We start from the raw sequence: 24707 nt of genomic DNA, 5'->3' as shown, positions 1-24707 counted from the left end.
GGTATATAATTACTGAAACAAGTGGAATATTTGTATATTTTCATTGAATAATATATAGATTGAAGTCAGTCTAACATCACTGGTTATCGCTTTCACACTGTTCATTTTAAGTCAGCTTGATGAGATAATATCTAGATTACATATGTTTTGATTTTTTAAATTATTAAATTCATAGATAATGTTTAACGGAACTGATGTTTGATTAGGGGTTTCCATTATGGACTTTGAGGTGATAGGACAGAGGCTTCAGTCCTAGCTCCATTCTGCAAAATAACTTTTTTACTTCATGCTTTCTTGAATGGCATATGAAGTTAATTTAGAATCTGTGATATAAATCAAGAAATGGAAAAAAGAAGAGTAAGAAACTTACATTTTTGACTTTTTGGGATTGGTTACATGCATCTCTTCAGCCATCTGATCCCATCAAGGATGAAATCCAAAAGCTGCCATATTCCTCCATGTGCACAGATGGTTCCATTTGTTCATTTTCTCTTATTTTCTCCTGGAGTCTTCTTTGATCTTTTGTCTTTCTCATGTCATGTTGATTAAATTGGCTGGTTCTGTAATTGGTGTATACTGTATAGTATTGAATGATCATCTCTCTGACATGTCTCATGTTTGAACTAAAGCTACCTAAAATAATTCATTGATTCACTTTATTTCAATTGGTATTACCCATGAATTTGGAATGGTCTTTTTCTATTGTAAACCAACCACTTACCAATATTTTCATCATCCTACCTGCACTGGCTTTTAATAATCATTGCTTTCTAACCACTACAAACATTTTAAATTATCAAACATAAGCCATTTCCTTTTATCATGTGAATTAGCACTTGATTTTTAATAAATGCAGCTTCCTAACTACTGCAAATCAAGCATTTGTCCTTTTATCATGTTCAACTATCTTCTTTAATATGCCCCATCTTGCTGCATGATCATTCCAATATAGGGAAGCTTTTTTTCACTTCTTGAAGTTTTGTCAACCGTTTACTTTAACTATTCATTCAGTTCTTGTCTTAGTGATATCAGAAGTTGAACTCCACATGTGCAATATATTTCAGTTTAGATACTTAAGTTTCTTTAAGTGTGTATACAATGCCAAACAACAGCATTCTCATGGCAAAATTGATGGAAATAAGAATGAAGTTTTCTACAGCTACTGCATTACGAGTAAAAATACTATACTTAAAAATGTTAACTTCTGTTATCTTAATTTTGACCATATTATGAAGTGATATATAAACAGAACAACCAAATCCTGTATATTCTAGCATATAAATCAGCTTCTTATTCTTTTGTTGTCTTCCTTTTAAGAATTACTACATAGTTTTTAGTTCTTACCTTACGTGTTATTCATACAAAACAACAGGAATAGACCTTCTATGTCCCAGTTGTTCATGGTATTGAGATGTATCTTTTGCCATTTAGCTCCATCCATGTTATGTCTATATTTGAGCTTTGTGCATCATAAGTTTGAGTTGAATGGTCGACGTTATATCTGTCCATGTTATATCCTTTCAGTTCCTGTGTTTGTTTCGCAATGGTTGATGGTCTAAGGGTATTTATGAATGCATTTTGAAGACCAAAGGGCACCCATCCTTATTATTTGCAATTTTTGGGGTTATAAAGCAGGATATAGAATAAATTGTCACAGAAAACTATGATTGTTAACAACTTAATATCGAGCATACCAAACTTGAGCTTCTTGACAAAGAAAGAAGTTATTTCTTAGAGAGTCGCTAGAAAGATGCATGAAAAGTTTACATTAATTTCCTAGGATGAGTTATTGAATTTTCCTTTTTTTGTTACGAACTTGTGGAGGTAACACTCCTTCCGGTCTTGCTTTTCTTAACCTCAATCATGCCTCTAATAATGCACATTTTTATATATTTAGCATCTTAAAAATTGGTTGTGTTTCTTGGAATTTCCATTTTTCTCATCAAGATAAATGAGAGCGCAATGACAGATCTTATGTAGTAGCTTATCGTCCTTGATTCTTTTTTTCATCACTTTGGGGATTGGATGGAACCAGGGATTTGAATCTCAAATCATATTGTCCGGCACGGGCGGTACATATCAGTCCGTCAATTGATCGGCACGTGGACCGCCCACTACCGGACAGTATCAATTGGTGGACAAGACAAAGAGCATGATGGTGAGGAAGACGAGGCTACGACGCTCGTTGGACAGAGAAGGCATGACGGAGAAGAGAGTTGGACGTGGCGGGACACGAAGAAGCGCTCCGTCGAGCGGAACACGATAGGGGGAGGGTCCTCGCTTCGTCGGGCAGAGCACTGTAGGGGGTGAGTCCTTGCTCCGTTGGGCGAAACACGGTAGGAGGCGGAGGGATCTTGGCCGTTGTGGTCAAGGAGGTCGCGGTCGACTGCGAAGGAAGGGATCCTGGCCGAGGTTGGACTGCTGCTTCCCCTTCTTGCTCTCATCGTCATCTTGGTCTTCTTCCTTACGGTCGCTATTGGCGGTAGTGGCGGGGGAGTGAGAGATGAGCTCGCCCTAGGTTGGATCCTCACTAGATTCGGCTGTTGCGGGAGCATTGCGGAGTGCCTCGCGGGGGATGAGTTCAAGTTGGGGACGGAGGCGACTCGTCGCATCCTCACCCGCTTTGCCATCACCCCCTTTCTGTCTCTCGAGATGGAAAGGGGGTGATGGTTTCTTCTTCTTTTAAGAAGAAACCATCCTCACCCGCTCTGCTGGATGGTTTCTTCTTCTTTTAAGAAGAAACTATCCTCGCCCACATGCAAGATGGTTTCTTCTTAAAAGAAGCGTGTACCGCTCGGTGCACCCTAGTGTATTACTCAGTATGCTGTATCGAACAAAGCTCGGTACATCGATACGGTACGAAATTAAAAACCTCAGATAGAACAATTTGAAATGCTAGATATAGCATGTTTTTGTATCATTTTGAAAGATCTTTTCTTGTTTGTAATCCTAACACAACCCTTTTTTTTTTGTCTGGTGAAATTTTGGAAAGCCAAGATCCATTCAAAACTTCAGGCTGCTTTTGACAGTGATTCATTGCAGGGGTAACACTAAAAACCTACTATAGGTCAAGAAGATTTGACCAAGTTCTTTTTCCAAGTTGTATGTGGAATATGCAGGGAAGGATTCTCATCTTTATTTGCATTCTTTAATTTCATGGAATTTTTGACATAGGCGACGCTTTAGTTCGGTGTGGAATTTTTTATTTTGCAAAGGTATGCGATAAAGATGATATTGGATCACAAGAACTTGCTATTGCTATCAATAGTTAATATCTTTATCGGCTAGATTAGTCAACACAAGTAGGGAGAAAATTGGGGCATAACTCCCACCGAAATGCTTGGCTGTGGTGCAGGTAAGAAACTTTTTGACTATGTTTGTAATAATGTGAGGTAATCGGTGAATACATGATTCTTATTATTATTTTCATCACAACGTATTTAGTGAGTAGGAGTTGGCAGGCATCCGCATTCGATGATGGTTTTGTCTTTTCCGTTGTTGCCTTCTTCCCTTTTATGCGCAGCTGTTCCTTGTGTTTCAACTTTTTAACAAGAAACAACTCGTTTGTCTTCGGCTTCTTCAAAACACCACTGTTTCTATTTTGATGCACTGAATTGGCTATCCTGGTTGTGGTAGGAGTCTCGGAAGCTTGGCAATCGAGGGAGGAGACCGGTGATCATACTCAAAAGACTCACAAACTTGTGTATTTTAAGAAAACAACAATGTTGAAAACACAACAAAGCTTGGGCAGGTGATGCATTTGGCCTGGGATATTCTTCATCCAGATAAGACTCAGAATGCATACTAATAAATTACACCTGCATTATCTGCTTGTTTCTGACTTCCAAAATTATAGTTGACTCAGTAGTACTCTCAACTGCTATTCTCCATTTGATGTTTGGTCAATGCTGCCAAGACCAGATCTGTCTACATAAGTCTGGTATATGCTTGTTTACTCATTTGTCGTTCGACTACTGTGCATGTACATACATGTATATTATCTACTTCCATTTAAATTGAGCATCATTTACATCTATTTAGGTCAAGTATCCCTCGAGAAGGAAGAAAGGAAGAAAGAAAAATACCTGTCACAACCTATGGATGTTGACTCGCTTGGGACCTAACCAGACTGAATTATTGAGCAGGGGCTCTGAGGCTCTGATTGATCAGTGGAGGATATTGGAAAAAGATTTATACAGCTCATATCAATATTCTAGATTGTGTCTTAATAGAAGATATCAATAACTTGTTATGTCGATTATGATTCCTTTCACCGATGCATTAAAAATCTTCTGAGAGATGATAAGACCCTAAGGAATGATCGTTTCGAGGGGATCGGCCTCCTAGGGTTTGTCATAACAAACTAAAATAATATTTGATTGATTGTTTGATTTAAAGAAAGGATTACATTACTATTTATAAAGTTTCACCTAGAGTCCATTAGGATTAGAACTCTTAATAATAAATAAATATTAAATAAATTTTTATTCGATTCTAATTGAATTAAATAGACTCAATAAATGTTTTTCAAAGCTCATAAAATAAAATAAAAGAGTCCTAATAGGAGATGATAAGAGTGTCATGGTTATCGGGTCGAAATGCTTAGGATTATTTTTTTCTTTGAATGCGATGATTCCTGACTTGTGTCTTTTTAGTCGAGTCAACTCTAGCGTAGGTTTTTCAAGCGATTGAGTTGTCACCTCTTGAAGACTACCTTATATCTACGTGTCACTTTATTATTCCCTTACTTTTTCCAAAGATTTGTCGAGTAGGATCGACACATCAAGATGTCGATTGCCATGTATAGTATTATTTATATGACGACACTACAACATGCTCGGGTAGATTGGAACTATCACGGAAGGTTTCTGAGAAGGGAGAAACTCTCAAGGTATAAGCTTCAACATCAATTTGTTGACTAAAAGGAGATTGTACGTAGGGATTGACTTTCTTGGCTTCATTTATTTTTCGTTTGATTTCCCCTCTTTAATCCTCGAATCATCGATCCATTGCTTTTAGTTGTTCTTGAATAGTTGGGGGGTGCAAAATAGTGCTAGGTTGTACTTTATAATTAAGACTAATTATGGTTAGATTTCTTTAATATCTCGATCTTTAAATTTAAAAAAAATTATATTTAAATATCTATCGTATGAAAGTAAAATATTTAATCTAATTTATCCTGTTAGTTTTACCGACAAAAGATATGGCATGTGATAGCATGTATAATAATATTATAAAAACGATAGATAAAAAATTATTTTAATATTTTAAATATATATATATATATATATTTGTATGCTTTAATTAAAAATTCTTAGTCGACTGTTGTGGTGATGAAGGATGACAACACTATTGAGGGTCACAGGTGATTGTTGTGATGATGATCGATAATAACAATATGGTGGTCAGTCTTGTCGATGTCGATCTGAACATCGACGATTGATGTGGCAACCACGACCGTGATGATGATTTGATGATGATGGTGGTGGATCTTGAGGTATCCTTGGAGACGGGCAGGTGAAATCCTAGAGGTGGAGCTTGAGGGACTTCTGCAGCTTCTTGCAGGGGGAGAAGGGAGAGCGACGATGGTAGGTGAAGTAAAGGGAGAGAAGGAAAAGGACGAGAACGATGGTGGTTTTACAGCTGCATCGACGGATGGTGAGGCATTTGCGTTGGCATCGCATTGCTCTGTATCTTTGTCGACAAGATGTAAGGCTTTTACCTCACCCCCCGTTGATGCAAATGTCATGTGATGCCGATGCAGAATGATGTAGAGCGACCATCGTCCTCGTCCTCCTCTCCATTTGCCTCACCTCCAGTTATCGCTCTCCCTCCTCTTCATCCTTTCAAACCCGCACCCCCCCCCCCCGCCCCCCCCCCCCCCCCCCCCCCAAGAAGCCACATAAGTCCCTCAAGCAACACCTCTAAGACTCCACCCTAGGATATTCGCAAGATCCACCACCACCATCATCAAACCGTCATCGCTACTATGATCACCGCCCTCGCCTTGATCTCCGATGTTTAGATCGACATCAATAGAACCAACTACTACATCGGTTCTCGTTAACAATCACTACAACAATCACCCGTGACGCTCATGGCACGATCGTCTGTCACCACCATAATAATCGACTAAGTTTTAAATATGATATAAAAATAAAATTAAGATATTAAAATTATTTTTTTACCCATTATTTTTAGATTATTCCCTCATGTGCTGTATCATTCATCGATAAAATCAATAATATTAGGGTCAATAGAATTACTTTCATAATTATAAAAATTTTAACATAATTTTTTAAATCTAAAAATCAAAATACTAAAAATATTTAACTAATTAAGGTAGCTAATATATAATTAGCACTTTGAATCACCGCAGAGGTGTCCCAATGTCGAGGCGATATTAGCATCTCAACACCAAGGCGACACCAACAGTCTCGAGCATCGGGAACAATGGATTTCTTGATCCCACGGCAGAGATCAAACTTTGAGTCAACATCTATAATATGGTCTACTACATGAGAGCCAGAAAGCCTACCTTAGTTTGGGTGTGAGATTGAGCGAGATAATTCAGTAAATGATTTCGCAAAACTAAATTAGGATCATGGTTGAAAAACCTTGCGGATGCTGAGGATTTGAAAGGTTCAAAAAAGGTTTAAAATGTCAAACCTAAAGATTTTTGTCAAGGGTTCTTCAGAGTATTAAGTGGGGGAGAGTTAAATAATAAGACCCGTTTCGTAAGATCCTCGAGCATTTCTCAAATATGAGGACTCATCTGATCCATCTAACATCACAGTCGTGACATCATGCGATGCTAACCACACGACCCACTCCGTCCGACATATGATAAATGACTGAAGATGACATATCTATAGGCAACCAATGTCTACTCTGTCTTATGTTTCGGCTACGTCACTTGCCTTTGCTCATAAATAAAAAAGAAAAAAAAAAAAAAGGTAGAAAGCTGTTCACTTTGGAGTTGCATGCGTCCACAGCTGGAAGACTAAGTACTTGTGTAACGGGATCATTGGAAAAAAAAAAGCATAGCATAGCATAGCATAGCGCTTGGAGGAACTTTGAATCATTAACCATTTAGAGAGAATCACATACGGCTGTAGAAGAAATCAAGGTCCACGAGCCTCTCTCCTGGTGGCATCGTGAAGAATGTCGATGTCGACACCATCAGGCGGTAGTTGGACATACCGTACCACTGATCCCCTGATAAAGCAATTCCTCACGGACAACTGCAATTTAAGAAACCAGCGGAGAGATAAAGAGTGACTTTAATATAAAACAATGATCACAGAAGTGAACAACTTTTTTTATTTGGGAGCCACGCAATTTTACCACACAGAAAATAAAGCGGCGAAGGTTGTGGAGTAAAAAACAAAGAAGAAGCTATAACAAAGGCCAAGTTTGAACATTTACTTTTTCTGTTGATCAAAAGCCATATACAGCACTAAGCTTTAATGCCCTATTTAACAACAGAGAGATCTGATCAATAGAGAGACTGAAATTCATGCCAAAGAATTTGGATCCCCCATTTCAACAAAAGCCATCTGGGATTTTTTTTTTTTTTTTTTGAGTCTATTTAGGATTCTCTAATGTTTTACTTAGACAAGAATTAATTAGCAATCTCAAGAATTACAGCTGATAAAGAAGGATTACAGCTGGCCAAATGAATTCCAATTCAGAATTCCTAATTCATGTCCAATGATAATAAATTCTCTTTCAACTGGATTCTTGCACATGATCTAGAACACGAGTACAACATGCTTTACTCACAGAAATAGCACCTAAACGTTTAAATTTCCCAGATACAAGGTCTCAAGGAATAAATAAATACAATTCAAATGCAGACATGATCACTAATCAAAGTATCTCTAAACTTTGTCTAAACTAGCAATACTTAACCAAGCTTTTTTTATTAACTATATATAGTGAAAAGTGAAAACAAGAACCAAGCCAGTAATTTTGCATTTAAAAATATAACATGCAAGACTATATATACACAGGTAAATGCAGTTAAATTGGGCATTGACCTTTGGCCATAACAATCCATATCTGTGACCCTACAATATGGCTTGGGCGACATATTCGATGGAATCCTTGGAATGCAAAAGGAATAAGAGACAAAAGCAACCGTTTGTAAAATGTTCCCTAGAAAACTGAAACTCATGTCACCATCTGATGAAACAGATGCACAAACTGATCCGAAAGGAAAGGAAGAACGAAGGTGAAAACACAGAAAAATATTGCAATCTATTTGAACTCAGATGCCTCCTCACAAGTAATATGAGGTTCTCACAAAAACCAAACAGATACAGGTTAATAATCGATCCACAACAAGTTAGCAGGCTAAAGAAGGATAAAAGTGTTGAATTAAACTATACCTTGAAAAGTAAATTAACAGAAAGTGGACAATGGACATAGTGGTGGGTATTGTAAACCTTTGAATATATTTGAAAAGATCATTTTGGTGGAAGGAAATATAAAAGGAAACTTTTCATATAGCAAAATATTGCATAACTATATTAAATAGAAATGCACCATGGGAGAAATATTAAGGATTAAAAATAAAGAATAGGTGAAGATGAAGGAAAAAAATGAGAAGGGTGTAAAGGTTGATGGAAAATGAAGTTCCTACTTCAGCATGATGCTAAAATAATTCTATCATACAGGTACATCATTACTTTGAGGTAATTGCATTCATCTCTGTGTAACCTCAATCAATCTGATTCTGTCTAGAATAACATCATTACAATGGCAGCACTGATACACAGAACATCAATCGAATCAACCTAAAACATAATTTCAACATGGAACCAAACAATGGTTCTGAAATCAACCATGGAACTACATCAGACCTAAATCAGCCATCGGTTAGTTTCTATAGCACTCGTCAACCTAAAACCAAGTTGAGTCCTAAGACCTAATTAAATCTAAGTTTGCAGAACATCAGATATGATCACTTTTTGAAGAGGGTAGATTGACTTCTGTCATCAACTTTAATTATTATTAACAAGTCAATATGGCTTAAATTAGATACTTTAGTTGGCTATAACAAGATTTCCCACAAGAGATATTTATGCAGTCTCACATAAACGGATGGGATGTTCATTACCTGGAAGCAAAGATTGTTGAAGCAAAATCAAGGTTTTATTTCACTGCAGGCTCTTTTCTCCCTTCTGTTACACTTCTTCGCTCAATGTCTCTACTATTCTCTTACCTCTACAAATTTTTTTTTCTCCGCTGCAGCTATTAATTAAATAGCAGCTTATAAAGTGATGTAAGTTTTAAAGAGATCCTTAACTAAGATCAGGGCAACCTAGGATCACAAGTTTGCACTAATTTTGTCATCAGCCAATCTGGTTAATCTTTATGGAACTCCTTTCTCTTTTCTCTATTATTGGTCTCCAGCATTCACTTTTACAAGAGAATATTTTATTTTATTTTTCCTAATTGAAAAGTTTTGATATTAACATGAAAAAGATTGAATACAAAGGTTTATAGAAAAAACACGACAATGGAGAAATCCTTCAGCAGAGGCAGATGGAAGTCAACATCAATCAAGTTTGACAATCACTATATATCATTTGTGTGCTTATCTCCATTTGTTTTGCTTAACATTGCATTCATAAGTTTGGAAGTTATGAGATGTCCCATCATGCCTTTGCAAATAGGCATACTGCAACTTTTATTTTGGTCAACCCAATTCAACCACCCTCTCTCTCATGCTCTGATACCAACATATCTTTCCACCTTCTGATCTAATTGGTTTGACATCAGTGTGACTTCAACGAGTGCAAGTTTTATTTTCTCTTTGGAATTGTATATTAGCTAGCCCTCTGAATTAAAAGGAGGAAGAAATTTAGCATGACCAGTATAAACGTAGTCAAGTATACCTCTTTAATGAAACTATTAGCCTACTACATCTTACTTGAGAATCAATCTTTTAACAATTAGGTGTCCCTTTCTCTCTTTCAAAATGGTTAAAAATACAGTTGTTGACCAAATATGCAAGAGAGTTGGTTAGGAAATTTGGAAAAGTACAAAAAGAAAATTACAAGCACATCATGTTTCCAAATCTTACTAAATTAACAATTTACGAACACTAACGAGAATTAAAAAGAAAATGGATTCTAATAACCAAGACAGACCGTTAAATCCATAAACCCTAAACCCATACGCTAGCAGCCTCAACCCACGAGTCAAGATCAAAGATGCATATGCATGAAATGAACGAAGTTGGGGAAAAGGAAACAAGAAGAAAGAGATGGCGGCGGCAGTACCATGTGAGGGTATTTGTCCTGGTCTACGACCCGGATGTTCTCGAGCTTGATGTTGAGGTACTGGTCGACGGAGTGGAGGATCCCTCTGATGGCGAGATCGTTCTTCAGTTCAACCGTCACTTCTTTCCCCACCAACTCCTTGAAGTAGGAGAAGAAGAGCTGCAACAAAACCGAAACCAAACAAATCCACATCAAAAGCAGGTAGAAAGTTCGAAGCAGAGATCGCCATGTCAAGGAACAAAAAAGGATCAGATTGCGAGAGGGAGAGCAAGGATTCGAGAATACCATCTTCGCAACCAAGGGATTTAGGGCGCGGTGTCGCGACGTCGAGGGGAAAAAAGGGAGATTTAGGTCGCATAAATGAAATAGAGCCGGATTTGCGTCTTGTCGGATCGGGTCGACCCAATTGCGGGTAACGGGTGTCTCATGCGAATTACTAATTACCCAATCCGAATCCGACCGCATCTGCTATTATAATCTGTAACGACAGGATGTCATTAGTGTTTGTTCCAATCGACTTTCATTATAAACAAGAAACAATAGCTTTTTACATAGTTATGTCCTAATTAGCAATGACAACAAATATATCTGATTGACTTAAACCAAGTTCAGATGTCCTTTCATTCGTTCTAGACTTTGCTTTGCATCTCATTTTTGGAAACTCGATTGACCAATTCTTAAATGATTCTTTTGACGATGTCAAACTCACTGAAAGCAGCTTCCACATTTAATTTATTATCGACGATAAAATATGGGCAACACATACTCTTTTTTGAACTCTGAGGAATTAAACTAAACATTTTGGACACCGATCAAAACTTAAAATCCCTAAACCACCAAATTTAACTATTTTTTAGCTTAATTATTATACCAATTAATTATTTGATAGTATAGGTGCTGAAAACACTCGAGGACTTATTGCCATGCGATATCGATCAAGGTGTCAAGTTGATCACGATCGATAGAGCTAATCTCAACTATAATTGAAATACATGGTTTTACGGAAAATATAAATGTATACATCGTTTTACAAAAAAAACACACGAATTTTATAATTATAGTAGGTAGGTAGCATCATCAAATTAGTTTGTGATTTTTTTTTTCTCAGACTTGATCTGGCTAAGCTGTATGATTATGAAGATAATCATATTTAACTCCATAACTTGATAGCTTGTTGGTTATCAATTGGTTAATGTAGCCTGCACAAATATATCACCATCGTCTACATTTCCGAGCAACCAAATTCTTTGGCAGAAGCAAACCTCAGGACAGAATCCACAATCTTTGTTCGAAGACAACTCAGCCATGGCAATCAAGGCCAGAATGTTGATGAAAACCACAGTAGCAGATCTCTGTAATAAACAACAGTGTCGATCAGATTTTACAGACAGAAGATGAACTGCTAGCCACGTGTGAATATATTGAAATCCAACCTCGGGACGGATGGGAGTAAGGAACCTGATGCTTTAGAACATACTGCAGCATTTCTTTTACTAGGCACTGTCGTCGGAAATGGTTGATATCGAGTCTCTGTGTGGCCGGTGCTTTCTTTTTCTGAGCTTGGGCAAAGTAAGAATCCAGGAAGGAACTTCACAGCCAGATGCTGCCATCACATTGGCTATGTTCCTCAAAAAAGGTTTATCCTCTTCAGTGAAGAATGTTACAGCTTCTCCAGGTCTTCCAGCCCGTCCAGATCGACCTGAAGATTGAGAAAGAAGATACTATAAACTTAGAACAATAGGAGAAACTAGGTAGAAGATCACAAGACATAAGGTTGCGAAAAGAACTTTAGAATCTGGATAGACAAATTTTAGAACTGCATAAGATTGGGAAAAGAAAAGCTTTAGAATCTGGATAGGCAATCACAAGGCATGAAGCCTGAATGTGCATCTGAATAAAGATCATTAACAGTAGAAACTAGGTCGAAGATGGAAAGTTATTGAATTTTGGGCATGGTACCATCTTTTTAAGGTTCATAAACTTCTCATCCGATCATGAATTCATAATTGCTTATTGGTAAGACTTCACTATTCATCTGTTTATTCTCATCTAGATAACATCCAATCCTAATCCAAAGTTCTGAATCTGCATTGCCTTTTGTCTTAGGATGCATTCCCAACCTGAGTTTGCATGACCTGGTATGTTAGTCCCAAACCTTACCTCTTAGCTTTGACCCTCCCTCTCTGAAGGATGATGGTTGATTATTAGCAACAATAAAAAATATTACTCTTCATATTATAGAACTCAATTTCGCCAAGACCGGCCTATACAGGCCAGTATTTACTGGTCTGAGCATCAACCTAGTCCTCCCTACCCCAGAAGATTAGTACCACAATATATTCCAGCATACCATATGTCAGTATGCTGGCATGGATTCGATCCATGCTGGTCCATTTAGAGAAGCCAGATAAATCTTCAAGCATGAAGTCAAAACAATTTGCTGATTACAAAAAGGTTATGCTACAACTAGCAAGGAAAAAGTTTAGTTGCATACCAATTCTATGAATATATGCTGCAGCTGATTCAGGAAAATCATAGTTGATCACACAGTTGATCCTCTTAAAATCCATACCCCGAGAAACAACATCAGTTGCTATCAGAACCCATGTCTTGCCTGATCTGAAGTTATCAACTGCATCTTCTCGCTATAACAATAAAACAAAAATTATGATCAGGGAAATGATGTGTATGAAGGACAATTGTCAATGTTAAATTAAAAGTACGATGACTGTTCAACCAAAATCTGAGGGTTGCACTAATCAATTTTTCAAAAGTTCTGAAGAAAAGATCTGCAAAAGTCAATTAGCCAGTTTTCTTAACAATCAACTGCACAAATGCTAACCTGCTGCTGGGAAAGGTCTGCATGAATAACATCAACTTTTATGTCGTCAAATGCTAATTCCTTGTAAAGTTCCTTCGCTCTTTCTTTGCTTTGAACAAACACTAGTACTGGAGGATTCAGACTCTATTGGTAAAAATTACAGAGATGTTAGTCAAACCTTAGATAGTAATCCAGCAGAAAAAAAAAAAAGAACTCTGAATCAAGCAAAGAAGCCCAAGCGCATCATACTATTTTTGACTAACCTCAGTGAAGTTCAGTGAACCAAAGTTTAAATGAATTACAGTTTGAGAAAAAGAGAGTGCTCGATGTTTTAAAAATTGTTAGATAAATCTAAATTGCCACTAATAACAATATTATAGGAAGCCTCGAACCACTGTTTAAACAATTTCAATTGTATTAGTGCATTACACTGACATATTTATATTCGTAATATAGAAAGGATATCCGTCATTAAAAAGGAATAAGATATCATGCCTGTTCTGCTTGACACAGGCATATTTGATTGACAGAGACAATTAATCATGTGGATTTAATGGGCTAGAAATATAAAGATATCAGTTGTACCTCTGAAAAGCTTTGATGAATAGCAAGCAATTTCCCTTTTTCGCTACCAGCAAAAACAAGCTTTTGCTTAATCATCTCGGAGGCAGAATTTCTGTCAAAAGTTGTTCTGTTAGAGACGTATCATCTGACCAAGCAACTGTGAAGTTCATAGTGTAAATACTATTCTGCATGCCATACTTTCTACCAATGATGATTCGAACTGCATCAACCATAACAGTGCTTGCAAGTTTTTCAACAGTTTCAGGCAAAGTCGCACTGAACAGTGTACGTACTACAGTAGTTCTTGAACAGGCTTTGACCACAGAATCAATTTGTTCTACAAAACCTAGCTCAAAAAGCTTATCAGCTTCATCCAAGACAAGATATTTCACCCTGCACAAAGCAAATATTAAATGAGATATGCATGACCATTAATAAAAATTCTTGCACTTTATACTCCACTTCTTACATTAAAAAATGCAGAATGCCATGGAGACAAACTCAATATGACAACATATTTCTGTGTTTATAATGTCTATAATACTTCCATGTGCCTTTTCTAATCCCTGTAAGATAACGACTTCACAAACTCGAATTTGCACATTGTGATTAAAAAAGAAATGGTCTAAATTCCTGTAATTTGTATAGAGAAAATAAATCAGTTGTGATTGCTATTCTGAAAAAAACACCATTTTCCTGCTCCAATCCGCAATCTGACATCCTGCACCTGTTCAAGTTTTCTAGCACAACAGAGTTGGCTGATCATAACAACATTCAATAGAGATCTTAATGCATTTATACATGCTATTGTATTCTCACAACGGTCCTATTCAATTACTCTAACCTCCCAATACATTTTCTTTTAACCAAGCATAAAGTACAACACTATTTGCTATGAGTACCAACTAATTTTGTACCACATCGGCTCAATTCTAGCATGAAACAGAGAAGCATAATTCTGCTTCCCATGCATATAAGTGCATCCATGGCACATATACTGGTGCATGCTACTACATGGTGGCATGAGCATGGTTGATGCATTCTAACACAACACCATAGAGGTCACTGGCATGGCGGTGGGCCTACATCATGTAAGCACATAAAAAAGAGAAAGAATAATGCATATACAGACAAATGAGAAGCCATTAAGAATAAACATATAAGAATATCCTCATGTTCAAAGAGGTGAGGAGGTTGGCATGATGACAAAACATATAATTACATTAAAATTTCTCACCATCAAAATCTGGTTGTGATCTGAGCTTCATAATCAATTTTAATAGGCTCAGAAGAAGAGCAGACTCTAATTTATGTGATTTGAAACACAACAAACCAAGAGATCTATGCATATCTTTTATGTTCCAATTTTTGATATTTGCTAGTTCATAGCATAAGAAGTGTGGAATGAATTCACTATAAACAGGACATAAAAAGTTTTTTAGTTCATACCGACTCAAGTCAAACTTCCTTTTGCGAATAGCAAAGTCCAACCGGAAAGGAGTGGATATGATTATATCACACAGCATTTTTTCAAAATCACCACATCTGGAGAGCTCCTTAGTCATTAACTTGATGTAAAATTTTCTCCCCTTAGCCAGCCTCTTGCACTCTCTAGCAGTTTGAGCAGCTAATTCTCTAGTAGGGCAGAGAACAACAGCTTTTACACCATTCTTTAACCCTGGCTAATAACAGTAATAAAAACTTAAACTAATGCAAAGTAAAAGACTGACAAGATGTAGTCCATGTATAACAATGATACCTTAATCTTCATGAGCATTGGACATAAAAATGCCAATGTCTTGCCAGAGCCAGTTGGTGCACATGCAAAGCAGTCCCTCTTCTGAAATATGTAAAACCATGAAATGTTAGTCCTGAACTATTCAGATAAAGATAATATTGTAACAGCATAGAGAAATTAGTCCAGCAGTAAATGGGTAAATTTTCTAAAGTTAAATATAAGATAGACAAAGAGAGAGATGGGGGGAACGAAAGAGAGAGAGAAACAAAATTTAGGGCATACAGAAAGGAGTACTGGAATAGCCTGCCTCTGAATAGGTGTAGGCTCTCGAAAACCAAGTTCAGTTAAGTTATGCAAAATATATGGTTTGCAGTTATACCTGCACACAAAATAAAAAATTCAAGAACTTAGCAATTCGGCAAGAAAACTGCAACTGTATAAAAGGATGAACTAAAAAATAAAAAATGCTGGAAATGTGATTTGTTCTATTTGACAACATATAGTCACATAATTATTACTATGAAGTTGTACATTTCAGCGCTATAGGTACCCATATGTAAGGAATTTACATGAGCACAAGATACCAAAGACAGAAGAGGCCAGATAATCCCCAAAACAATGAAAAATGACAGTATGATATAGCACGTCCTTATTATAGATATTATATTGTTCTTAGTTATTATTCCTTACAATATTACTTCTATAGGTACAGAAACATCTTGGATAAACGCATCAATTATGGAACCCTATGCAATAAACTCTGGAAGAAAATAAAATGTCTAAATACTGATGATGCAAAAAAGAAGAAAAAACATTACTTGTTTGATAAGCCATCTAACACGATGACATTGTCATTCAGCCTCAACTCTGGAGGTTACCTAAATGAAGAATCAATCTCTATCATCAACTAGCAATAGTGATTAGCAGCAGCTGAAATGACATTGTCTCTTTTCTTTGCTTGTTTTGACAGAACTATTAAAGGTAAAACTAAGAACCATCATGTCTCTTTCTTTTGTTTCAAGAAGCTACTAAGATACAAATTCTGCAGTAAGGATGTGGGGATTAAACATCTGAAGATATTGTTCAGCATATTGGTTCAATGGCAGCAAATATTTTATGCAGTAACTGATGGTCATGATAGTCTAGGATCATCATATGTCTTTAATCCTAAAGCTTAAATAAAGGCAGGACAAAAAGATAACGATTGTGAACCTCCTTAATCAAAGAATAAACAGGAAATGTAGCTGCTGCCTGCATTGCACAAATATAGGACACCACAGAGCTTGCCACATGCGATCAGCTCAAGGTCTGGACATGTATTATGATATTGAGATAATATAAACTAAGGATTTAAATTCAGCAGTAACATGTGCACAATGGCAGCGATGCTCAGGGGCGTGAGTGCATACAGAATATGCTATGCACTGATGCCACTGCACAGGCCAGCATGAGAACATTCAGCATGTACCACCAAAACATTTGTGCCAAAAGCCAAGCAACAGTGTGCTGCAAGTTGATCTCTAAACAAGGATTCTCCATATATGGGATCTCACCTTGAGCTTAGCTCCACAAAACTCTCGAGCGGGGGAGGAACACCGTGTCCTGAAACATGAATTCCATACTTCTTACGCAGAATAGAAGCTTTCTGAAGCAGGAAACAAAAATTTTAAGGTATAGAAACAAAAAAGAATCATTCAACAAAAAATAACAAAACTAGACCAAAACCACCTCAATCTCCTTTTCCACTTCCTTCTTCTTCTCAGCAGAAGTAGCCTCCAAAGCATTTCTTTCTAGAATAGACGACAAAGACTCGGAACTCTTGAACACACTGAACCCCTCCACAGCATCTGTTACACCAAATCCCAAACAAGGCGAAAAAACGATTATGACATGCGAACAAAGCTCGCATCACACTAAAGCAACAACTTTTACTGTGCGTGTACGTAAGCCAGAGATGCAACCAGAAGAGTCCTTATCCTTGCGCTTCCGCTTCTTCTCCTTCTTGTTCGCCTTCACCTCCGGCAAGGCTTCCAGCGCTGCATCCGCTAGGTCCCCGAGATCATCCGGTTCTTTCTTCAACTGCTGCAGCAAAGAACAAAGATTCAAGCATTAAAGTCAATCCAAAACAGGGAATTGGGTCACAAACCAACACAAAATCGGTTGTCATGCTTGCCTGGAATCGGGCAATCTCCCGGGCGAACCGCTTTCGGTCGACCCGGACGCCGGAGAAGAGCAGCCCCGACGCCTTCTCCATGAACGTTTACGCTGTCTTGATCTTGCTCGTCGCCACGGAGAGGAACCACAGCAAAACCCTAGCGGAGTGCGCCTACTCGATGAAATAAAAAGAGCTGATGCATATTTACGTACCCACCCCTCCCTTCTAACATATTTATACTTTGAAACTTGATATGCGGAATTCAATTCCTTTACCATTATGTTTAAACTTTTGCCTCCGTTACGACAACGACACATTCTCACTTTTAGTCCCATACTTAACCTTAGTCGATACATACGAATCGATGTTATTATGTCTACGATATTTTTACTTTTTTACTTTGTTTTTTGATCTTTAATTTAATCATATTTTTATTTTATTTTATTTCTTATTATCTGATGAGATTTGATAGGTAGGTCTACAAATACATCATTCAAATCCTTCGGCTGTTGGTATACTGTACTGCTGGCATACAGCTGCAGATTTACAGAAACACCAGCAAAAGGACGAGGCTGAGACCCAGATCTTTAACTTGTATCAACAAGACAAAGAAAAAAAGACTGAGCAAAGATCAAGAGAGGTACTCACCAAATATTTTTAGCTCAGAATCAGCAACAATTTGAAGAAAAGAGTTATAAGTCACATGCTGAAGCTCAAAGACCTCGAATCTCGACACAACATCAAAACACCTGGTGATCGAAAGTGAAACAGATTTGTTTTAGGTCATACATGAAATGCCATTGCCAAGAGTTCGTTCAAAGTTCAGATAAAATGTTTCTGTGGCAATGAAAAGGGAAAATAAAACATCACATGTACTAATAACTTTAACTGCTGCTGTTGCTCGATTGCCTTAGGGACAACACAAAATCTAACTTTTTGACAGTAAACTGTGCTTCTGCAAAACAGTATGCTACAGCTTGCCTACCATATAATGCTGCAGTATTCTTCATCTGTTTGTACCTTCTTAACTTTAACCGACGAAAATTTCCCCTCTATATTCTTCGGAACCATCTCTCCAGGAATCTTCGGGGATGTGAAACTAAAGTCTGATGGCGACAGGATACCGCTGTATAATGGACAAAGTGACTAGAAAAAAAAAATGAAAGACTATAATACTAAATGTTAGAAATCCGGGACCCTACTTGATTGTCAATTTGTCATCCAATTAGTTTTCAACAAGTCTTTCGAAGCTCATATGATCGTGAAGATGACCTTTTATCAAGTTTGTTTATTTTGATTTTGTTGGTGTTGATTACTTACCCACGAAGGTAACATTCAGAGTGATACTTTGTTTGTACTTTTGTAAGAAAGAGAGACTTGAAAAAGTGCACATTTGACTTGGTGCAAGATAGTCATATTAACACGTGAGGATTGAATGTAGAGTCACTAGTAGAGATCTTCAATTGAACTGGTTCAGTAGAATGTAGATTGAAAATTTGAGCTCTCTTTTCAAGGCTAAATCACTAGTGTGAGTTGCCAAGTTGTCTCTTGTTTTTAATCGTTAGAGCAATATTAGTGGTTTTGACATGCTTGATTAGAGGTGTCAAATATACCTGAAGGTATAGGACCCGCCTATAATGGGGTGGAGATGGAGACGAGGATGAGGGACATTTTCGCACATATATGGGGCCGGGACGGATAGAGTACTCCCTCATTTTCGCACAATATATGGGGCGAGGACGGGTAAAGTACTCCCTCACCTGTTTACCCATCCCCTCCCCGTTAATAATATGGGCCTAGACGTTGGGCCTTGACGCTTGGTCCGCCTGATTCAAATCAGACTGAATTAGCCTTGGTTGAGTTGATTTCGAACTATTTAGTTCATTTAAATCAAATAAAATAATATCAATATTCAACTATTTTTTTATGATTGATTATTCTTTGATAAAACCCAACTATTTTTTTTATGGATTATGTAGTCCAGATCAATGATTATTTGCATGGGCATACCGAAAGCTGAAACTTACACGAAGATTAGATCAGCTATCTAATAAGAAATTTACACGAAGCCATCTTAGCAGTAGGAAGACAGTTCATAAAATTTTTGGATCCCTTATTGCCAAAAGAAGTTGGAGCGAAGGTGTCAGCTAGCTTAGCTAGTAAAGACCTTGATAGTTTATCGCAAGGTCCGGGGCTCGAATCCCATCTTCATCACTTACCCTTATCTTTATGCAAAACAAAAAACAAAAGCTGATGCCAACTTTATGGGTGATTGGAGCCAACTTTATGGATGATAGATCTCAAGAAAAAAACTGATGCAAACCAAGATTTGTGCAAGGTCATAGTTTATTCCCAATGAGTCATGTACGGTTAGTTACATTCTTTTTATCATTAGTTGTGATAAAAGGGAAATAAACAATCCTCACTACAACAAGCAGCAAGCCTTTATCCCATGAGCTCGACACTTGGGTGTCCCTGTCACATGCGATAGACCTTTCTTCCAAGATGGGCTCCTGTGCTACCGTGGGTCCGTCTTCCTCCCGTGCACCATCGTGTGCTCCTTCTCCCTCTTAAACTGTAAGGTGGCTTCATTCGACACCAAGCCATGGCTTGGCTTGCTATGGCAATCAAGTTTTTCTTTTTTTCTGATGGCTTTTTGTGGCAATCTCTTCTTCTCTCAGCATGGTTGTTTACAACCTTGCATGTGGCAGCATGTCAAACTCTCTCTCTTTTTTTTTTCATCTATAATATAATAAAAAATCCGATCAAGATCTTACAAATATATACATCCTTACCACATCATCTAAGATCCAAATCAAACACTCAATATATATTTCTCAAAGAACTCTAAATCAAGATATATGAATAATGCCTAAAGTATCAAATCATGAATCGTTAAAAGAATTTCAGGGACAACTCATATATTTTCAAGGTGAAGATTAGATGATTGATAGATGATCTACCTGTTTTGAGGATTGATAAAAAAATTTAAGAAGTCAAGAACATACTTAAGATTAATCTTTGGGATTTTTACAAATTAGTCCTTCATAAAACTTATAATTATATGTAGATCCTTAAGACATTTTATCTTTGTAACTTGAAAAGGAACCATCTATCCTAAGAATAAAGGATGAGAAGGATCAAACAATGGTTTGCAAACATAAATGAGTCTGTGAACAAGAACTTTGAAGGATGTAACATAATAGAGGAAACAAACAAAGATCAGAATAGGGGGAAACATACGATCGAAGAACATAAATGTGTTTCAGGGTATTTTTTATTAGCAAAACCAAGTAAAAATCGGACACAACAGATTAACAAATCCCATGCACGTTAAACCCAAATAAGGAACAAGTGAACCCAGAACTACACACAAGAACTGTAAAAGAAGAAATCAGGGAAAGGTGAAAGTAAAGCTAACCTAGAAACATTCTTACCCCATCATACCCCGCCATATGCTCGATTCATTATCGCAAATAAAAGATGCAGACAAAGAAGGAGAGAGGAAAAGAGAGATACCCCCACGGGTTGTTCCTGCGATCCGTTGAAGCGACCGCTTGCGAGGGTTGGATTCGGCTTCTTATAGAGGTTGGATAGGGTCGGCGTCGAGTTAATTGACTCCTTATATTCTAAACTTAGTTTATGATCCATGATGAGGTTTTACGTATCCATCGTTTCAAAATTCAGTAATAGCTTTTTTTTTTCTCCTTTAAAATTTTAGTATATCTCTTTAAATATATAGATCTTGGTAAATTTTTAAAAAATGTCCCTAAGGTTTATAATTTCTCAAATAACGCTCCAAGTTTGAAAATTTCCAATAGAGCACCCCAAGTTTGAAATATTTCAAAATAATCATCCTATCCTCATCAACCATTGCCCTTCGTGCAACCCATGGTTGCACCATCGCTTGTTGATCACCCCCCTTCATCGTGTCGACCACTCCCTTTCACTAGACCCACCTAGTGATGGAGGCACAATGGCCCTTGTTGCATCTCGTTGGATCGACAATGGAGCGGTCCTCATAGCCCTTACATGAGCAAGGGTGTAAGCGATACTGTGTGACACTTCTATGACCAATGATAACCCTTGTCTCCCTCATGCGAGCATAAGCACAGGCAACAATGTCACCCTCACGCGAGAAAGGATGTAGGTGACACTGCATGACACCTTCATGGCCAACGATGACGATGAGGGCCAAGGGTCCAATAAGGTTCGACAAGAGCCACATAACCTCATCGTTGGCACAATCTCCTCGCAACCCCTCCTTGCCCTCGCCATCGATCACGGGTGAGGAAGGGGGGCAATTCACCCTCGTGACTAGCGACGATGGTGAAGGTCGACTCGCGAGGCGACTAAGCACAAGGTGAAGGAGGGCCACCGATGGGGTGAAAAGCATGAGAATTAGGATAAGAATTTTTAAAATGGCAAGAGAACATACATTGATGCTTTGTGAGAATTTTTCAAACTTGGGATAGTTATACGAGAAACTCTAAAATTTAGGGGTTTTTTTTCGAAAATTCATCCTAGATCTCGTGTGTGTGTGTATATATATTAAATCCTTCATGTATGTCATTTGCTGATTCTTAGTAAGCATTCGTACTCAAAGAGTTAAATGCCTCCTGCATCACCTCTGTTGCAAGGAGAGGGACCAAGGAGAAGGGCGATTTCCCTATGTTCCCTGCTTTTGTTGGGACGTGAATGCAAATCCTTGCAAATGTTTTCTTCCTCGAGAACAAAAACCATTTCGCATCAGGTGAACCGTTTCTGCAGATGGCTCAGGTGTCTGAAGATGGTGAAAGGAAGACAGTCATAGCTTGTTCACATTTCAAGTGAATTATTGAGAAGAAGTGGGAAGAGGTGAGGTTGTCTTCTTGTCTTACTACCATGGACTCGAGGATGCCACCCACCCTTCTTGTCGTAAGCAAAAATAATGACTGTTCTTCTTTGGTGTTAGCTCTATTCGTATAATCATAATGTGTCGAAGCTCCCCATGCTTGATATTGGTAGGAAGTTAATTTGGCTAACCATTAGAGAAGATAAAGATGAGAAACCCAAAGAGTTATACAGTGTGACAAGCCGAGTGAAGAGATCCTACATAGGAGGGGCTCTGAAGACATAGAAGCTAATTCAATCGTACAAGGCAAGAGGTGTAGGTACTAAGAGCAATCCAAAACAAAGACAGAAAACTGTATTAGTTCACTCTTGGAAATCAATAAAATCAACTGTAGTTATAAACATGTTGGACAAAAATAAGAGTGACGTTAGATAAACTGGACTCACAAGCGGACTCCAGTTTTAACTCTCTAAACTCAACAACATATTAAGCTCGAGCTGAGCTTTCATACCTCTAGCTAAGTGACAAAAGGCAGGTTTGGGTGTGCTCTGCTTATGTTAGTTTCCTTCTCCAGCTTGTTTGTCTATGTGCTTTCACAAGACATAAACATATTAGCAAAAAAGGATGATGCTAAATCCAGCAGACAGAGATTTCCTACCAATTAAAATAGCACCGATGAACCAGAACTTCATTGTTGCTCAAGAGGTTGATTCTTTTCTAATAACCCTTTGTTCCTCCATATTTCTTGATTTCCTACACAGTGCTTCCGCACAGATCAGGGAGTCACCATCAAAAACATTTGTCACCGGGCAGAAATGCACACCAGGAAAACACAAACGGAGCGCAGCACTGCAATCCTACTTTCTGCAAGACATGCCCAATTCGTGTACTACCAAATTGGTCGTCTTTAATCACCCCAATGGCAGCAATTCAGCTCACATAAAAAGAAAATAGATTAAAAAGGCAATTAGTAGCAATGCACAACATCCAGAAATGTAGAAAGAGGGCATCCATATAGATTATTACACAATTACATGCTGCAGATTTATTCTTTAAATATCCATCGAAGAGGGATGACCTGAAAGAACCGATCTTGGTGAAGGAAAAGGTCAGTCACAACTACCAAATCTACCTAGATAACATCGTGAAGCAACGGAGTAGCTAATCGGTACCGGAGGATCCGTCGACTGGTGGCCGTGGAAGCCTTCCGATCATCACCTGCTCCCGAGTCGGACTCGTCGTGCACCCACCCCACCGACTTCTGGGCCTCGAGGACGAACTGCGAGATCCCTGAACCACCACGAGGGAGCACTTTAATCTCAATTGAGACCGTTCGAATCCCCCAAAAGCAGAAGTTAAGAGAAGGATCACGAAAAGGGAGACCCCCACCGTCTCTGACGGACTTGCGCTTCTCCCGGACCTCGTGGATGGTGGCAGAGAGCTTCCAGTAGAGGGGACGGCCGACGTAGAAGGCGGCGAGGAGGAAGAGAAAAGCGACGGCGAGGCGGAGCCAAACCCTAGCGGCGCAGGCCATGTGCGATGACGTGCGGAGTCCGTAAGGGAGTTCGACGAGCTCGCTCCTCTTGCAAACGACCGACTCAGTGGATTGAACCGTTGCATTTCGCCTCCTCTATTTTGGAATATATTTAACGTTTGCCCTATACGCCTAAACCCGGTCCGGCCTGGCCCATTTTTTGGCCGGTCCAATAATTAATGATAATAAAGTCTTATTTTGTGAAAATTAGATGAAATATGATCGAGATTGCCTACTAACTCCAATAATAATCCCAACAAACTCAATTTTAGATATATGAAGGTAGACATCGGATCCTGGACCCGATGTTTGAGCCTGATGAGAACCCGAATCCTGTAAGAAAAAGCGGAGGCTCGAGCTCACAAATTGACCGGTCGATGTTCGAAGCTGGACCCGGTTCGGGATTCTGGTTCGAGATTGTTGACGCAGTTGTCGGAAATGTTTAGGATCTGTTCTTTGCACTTGCCTTTATCGTTGTTGTAATTTGCTGGTTCGGTATTGTTTGATCTGTTGATTTTTTGGGATTCATTTCTAGTTTTATCAGTTCTTAAAGGGGAGTCTAATAATGAAAAAGGGTGCCAGCAATAAAGGACATATAAATGATTCAATATAAAGCATCTAAAGCAGTTGCATCTTCAATTTATTCCACTTCACAATTGACTACAGTTTACCCACAAGCATATTCCAATGAAGTTCCTGCACCAACCTACCTCAACTGACTAGGAATATGAAAGATCTAATGCTTATTTTTCTCTAATATGTGCCAGGA

At 38.1% G+C, this 24707-nt stretch overlaps 4 protein-coding genes across 8 annotated transcripts in view; 1 reads left to right on the top strand and 3 right to left on the bottom strand.

Annotated features, from left to right (window-relative positions):
* LOC103971418 (uncharacterized protein At5g19025) overlaps positions 1 to 4273 on the top strand; it is a 6853-nt gene extending 2580 nt beyond the window's left edge. Inside the window, exons 2-4 of one of the 2 annotated variants that reach the window (XM_018820207.2) lie at positions 3637 to 3751; positions 3857 to 3940; positions 4042 to 4273. In XM_018820207.2, the coding sequence (XP_018675752.1) occupies positions 3637 to 3676 (40 nt within the window). In that variant the 3' untranslated portion in view covers positions 3677 to 3751; positions 3857 to 3940; positions 4042 to 4273. The other variant, XM_065173284.1, reaches the window with a different exon arrangement.
* Positions 4274 to 7065: 2792 nt separating this feature from the next.
* LOC135652758 (sm-like protein LSM2) lies at positions 7066 to 10708 on the bottom strand. The gene is made up of 3 exons (XM_065173979.1): positions 10578 to 10708; positions 10293 to 10451; positions 7066 to 7244 (listed from the first exon to the last, which is right to left on the bottom strand). The coding sequence occupies exons 1-3, from the start codon at positions 10578 to 10580 to the stop codon at positions 7125 to 7127; spliced, it is 282 nt and encodes a 93-aa protein (XP_065030051.1). The 5' UTR covers positions 10581 to 10708; the 3' UTR covers positions 7066 to 7124.
* Positions 10709 to 11254: 546 nt separating this feature from the next.
* LOC135583475 (DEAD-box ATP-dependent RNA helicase 57-like) lies at positions 11255 to 17778 on the bottom strand. 4 transcript variants are annotated; one of them, XM_065173636.1, is made up of 13 exons: positions 17589 to 17778; positions 17359 to 17497; positions 17144 to 17262; positions 16969 to 17060; positions 15698 to 15794; positions 15437 to 15517; positions 15127 to 15359; positions 13876 to 14070; positions 13699 to 13789; positions 13135 to 13257; positions 12787 to 12937; positions 11726 to 11991; positions 11255 to 11644 (listed from the first exon to the last, which is right to left on the bottom strand). In XM_065173636.1, the coding sequence occupies exons 1-12, from the start codon at positions 17667 to 17669 to the stop codon at positions 11786 to 11788; spliced, it is 1608 nt and encodes a 535-aa protein (XP_065029708.1). In that variant the 5' UTR covers positions 17670 to 17778; the 3' UTR covers positions 11255 to 11644; positions 11726 to 11785. The 4 variants fall into 4 exon arrangements, with proteins under 4 accessions (XP_065029708.1, XP_065029710.1, XP_065029712.1 ...); XM_065173638.1 differs by having other exon boundaries at positions 17359 to 17494; XM_065173640.1 differs by having other exon boundaries at positions 17377 to 17494.
* Positions 17779 to 23339: 5561 nt separating this feature from the next.
* Positions 23340 to 24037, bottom strand: LOC135583473 (uncharacterized). Its single transcript, XM_065174796.1, has 3 exons — positions 23794 to 24037; positions 23577 to 23694; positions 23340 to 23496 (listed from the first exon to the last, which is right to left on the bottom strand). Exons 1-3 carry the CDS (start codon positions 23936 to 23938, stop codon positions 23457 to 23459), a joined length of 303 nt encoding a protein of 100 aa, XP_065030868.1. The 5' UTR covers positions 23939 to 24037; the 3' UTR covers positions 23340 to 23456.
* Between the last annotated feature and the right edge of the window lie 670 nt (positions 24038 to 24707).

The sequence above is a fragment of the Musa acuminata genome, chromosome BXJ3-11, assembly GCF_036884655.1.
Source record: "Musa acuminata AAA Group cultivar baxijiao chromosome BXJ3-11, Cavendish_Baxijiao_AAA, whole genome shotgun sequence".
In the NCBI taxonomy this organism is placed as follows: Eukaryota; Viridiplantae; Streptophyta; class Magnoliopsida; order Zingiberales; family Musaceae; genus Musa; species Musa acuminata.
This window is presented reverse-complemented; position numbering and strand designations above follow the sequence as displayed.

Bases quoted from the DNA above. Each gene is read 5' to 3' on its own strand.
- LOC135652758 (XM_065173979.1), bottom strand. The intron at 7,245-10,292 runs GTACTGCCGCCG...CTTAAATTGCAG, and splicing joins AGGACAAATACCCTCACATG to TTGTCCGTGAGGAATTGCTT.
- LOC135583475 (XM_065173636.1), bottom strand. From the start codon at position 17,669: ATGGAGAAGGCGTCGGGGCTGCTCTTCTCCGGCGTCCGGGTCGACCGA. The intron at 15,360-15,436 runs GTATCATTGTTA...TACTGTTATTAG, and splicing joins CAATGCTCATGAAGATTAAG to CCAGGGTTAAAGAATGGTGT. The intron at 13,258-13,698 runs GTACAACTGATA...TTTTACCAATAG, and splicing joins TTCATCAAAGCTTTTCAGAG to AGTCTGAATCCTCCAGTACT.
- LOC135583473 (XM_065174796.1), bottom strand. From the start codon at position 23,938: ATGGCCTGCGCCGCTAGGGTTTGGCTCCGCCTCGCCGTCGCTTTTCTC. The intron at 23,695-23,793 runs GTGGGGGTCTCC...GTGGTGGTTCAG, and splicing joins GCGCAAGTCCGTCAGAGACG to GGATCTCGCAGTTCGTCCTC. The intron at 23,497-23,576 runs GTACCGATTAGC...TCCTTCACCAAG, and splicing joins ACCAGTCGACGGATCCTCCG to ATCGGTTCTTTCAGGTCATC.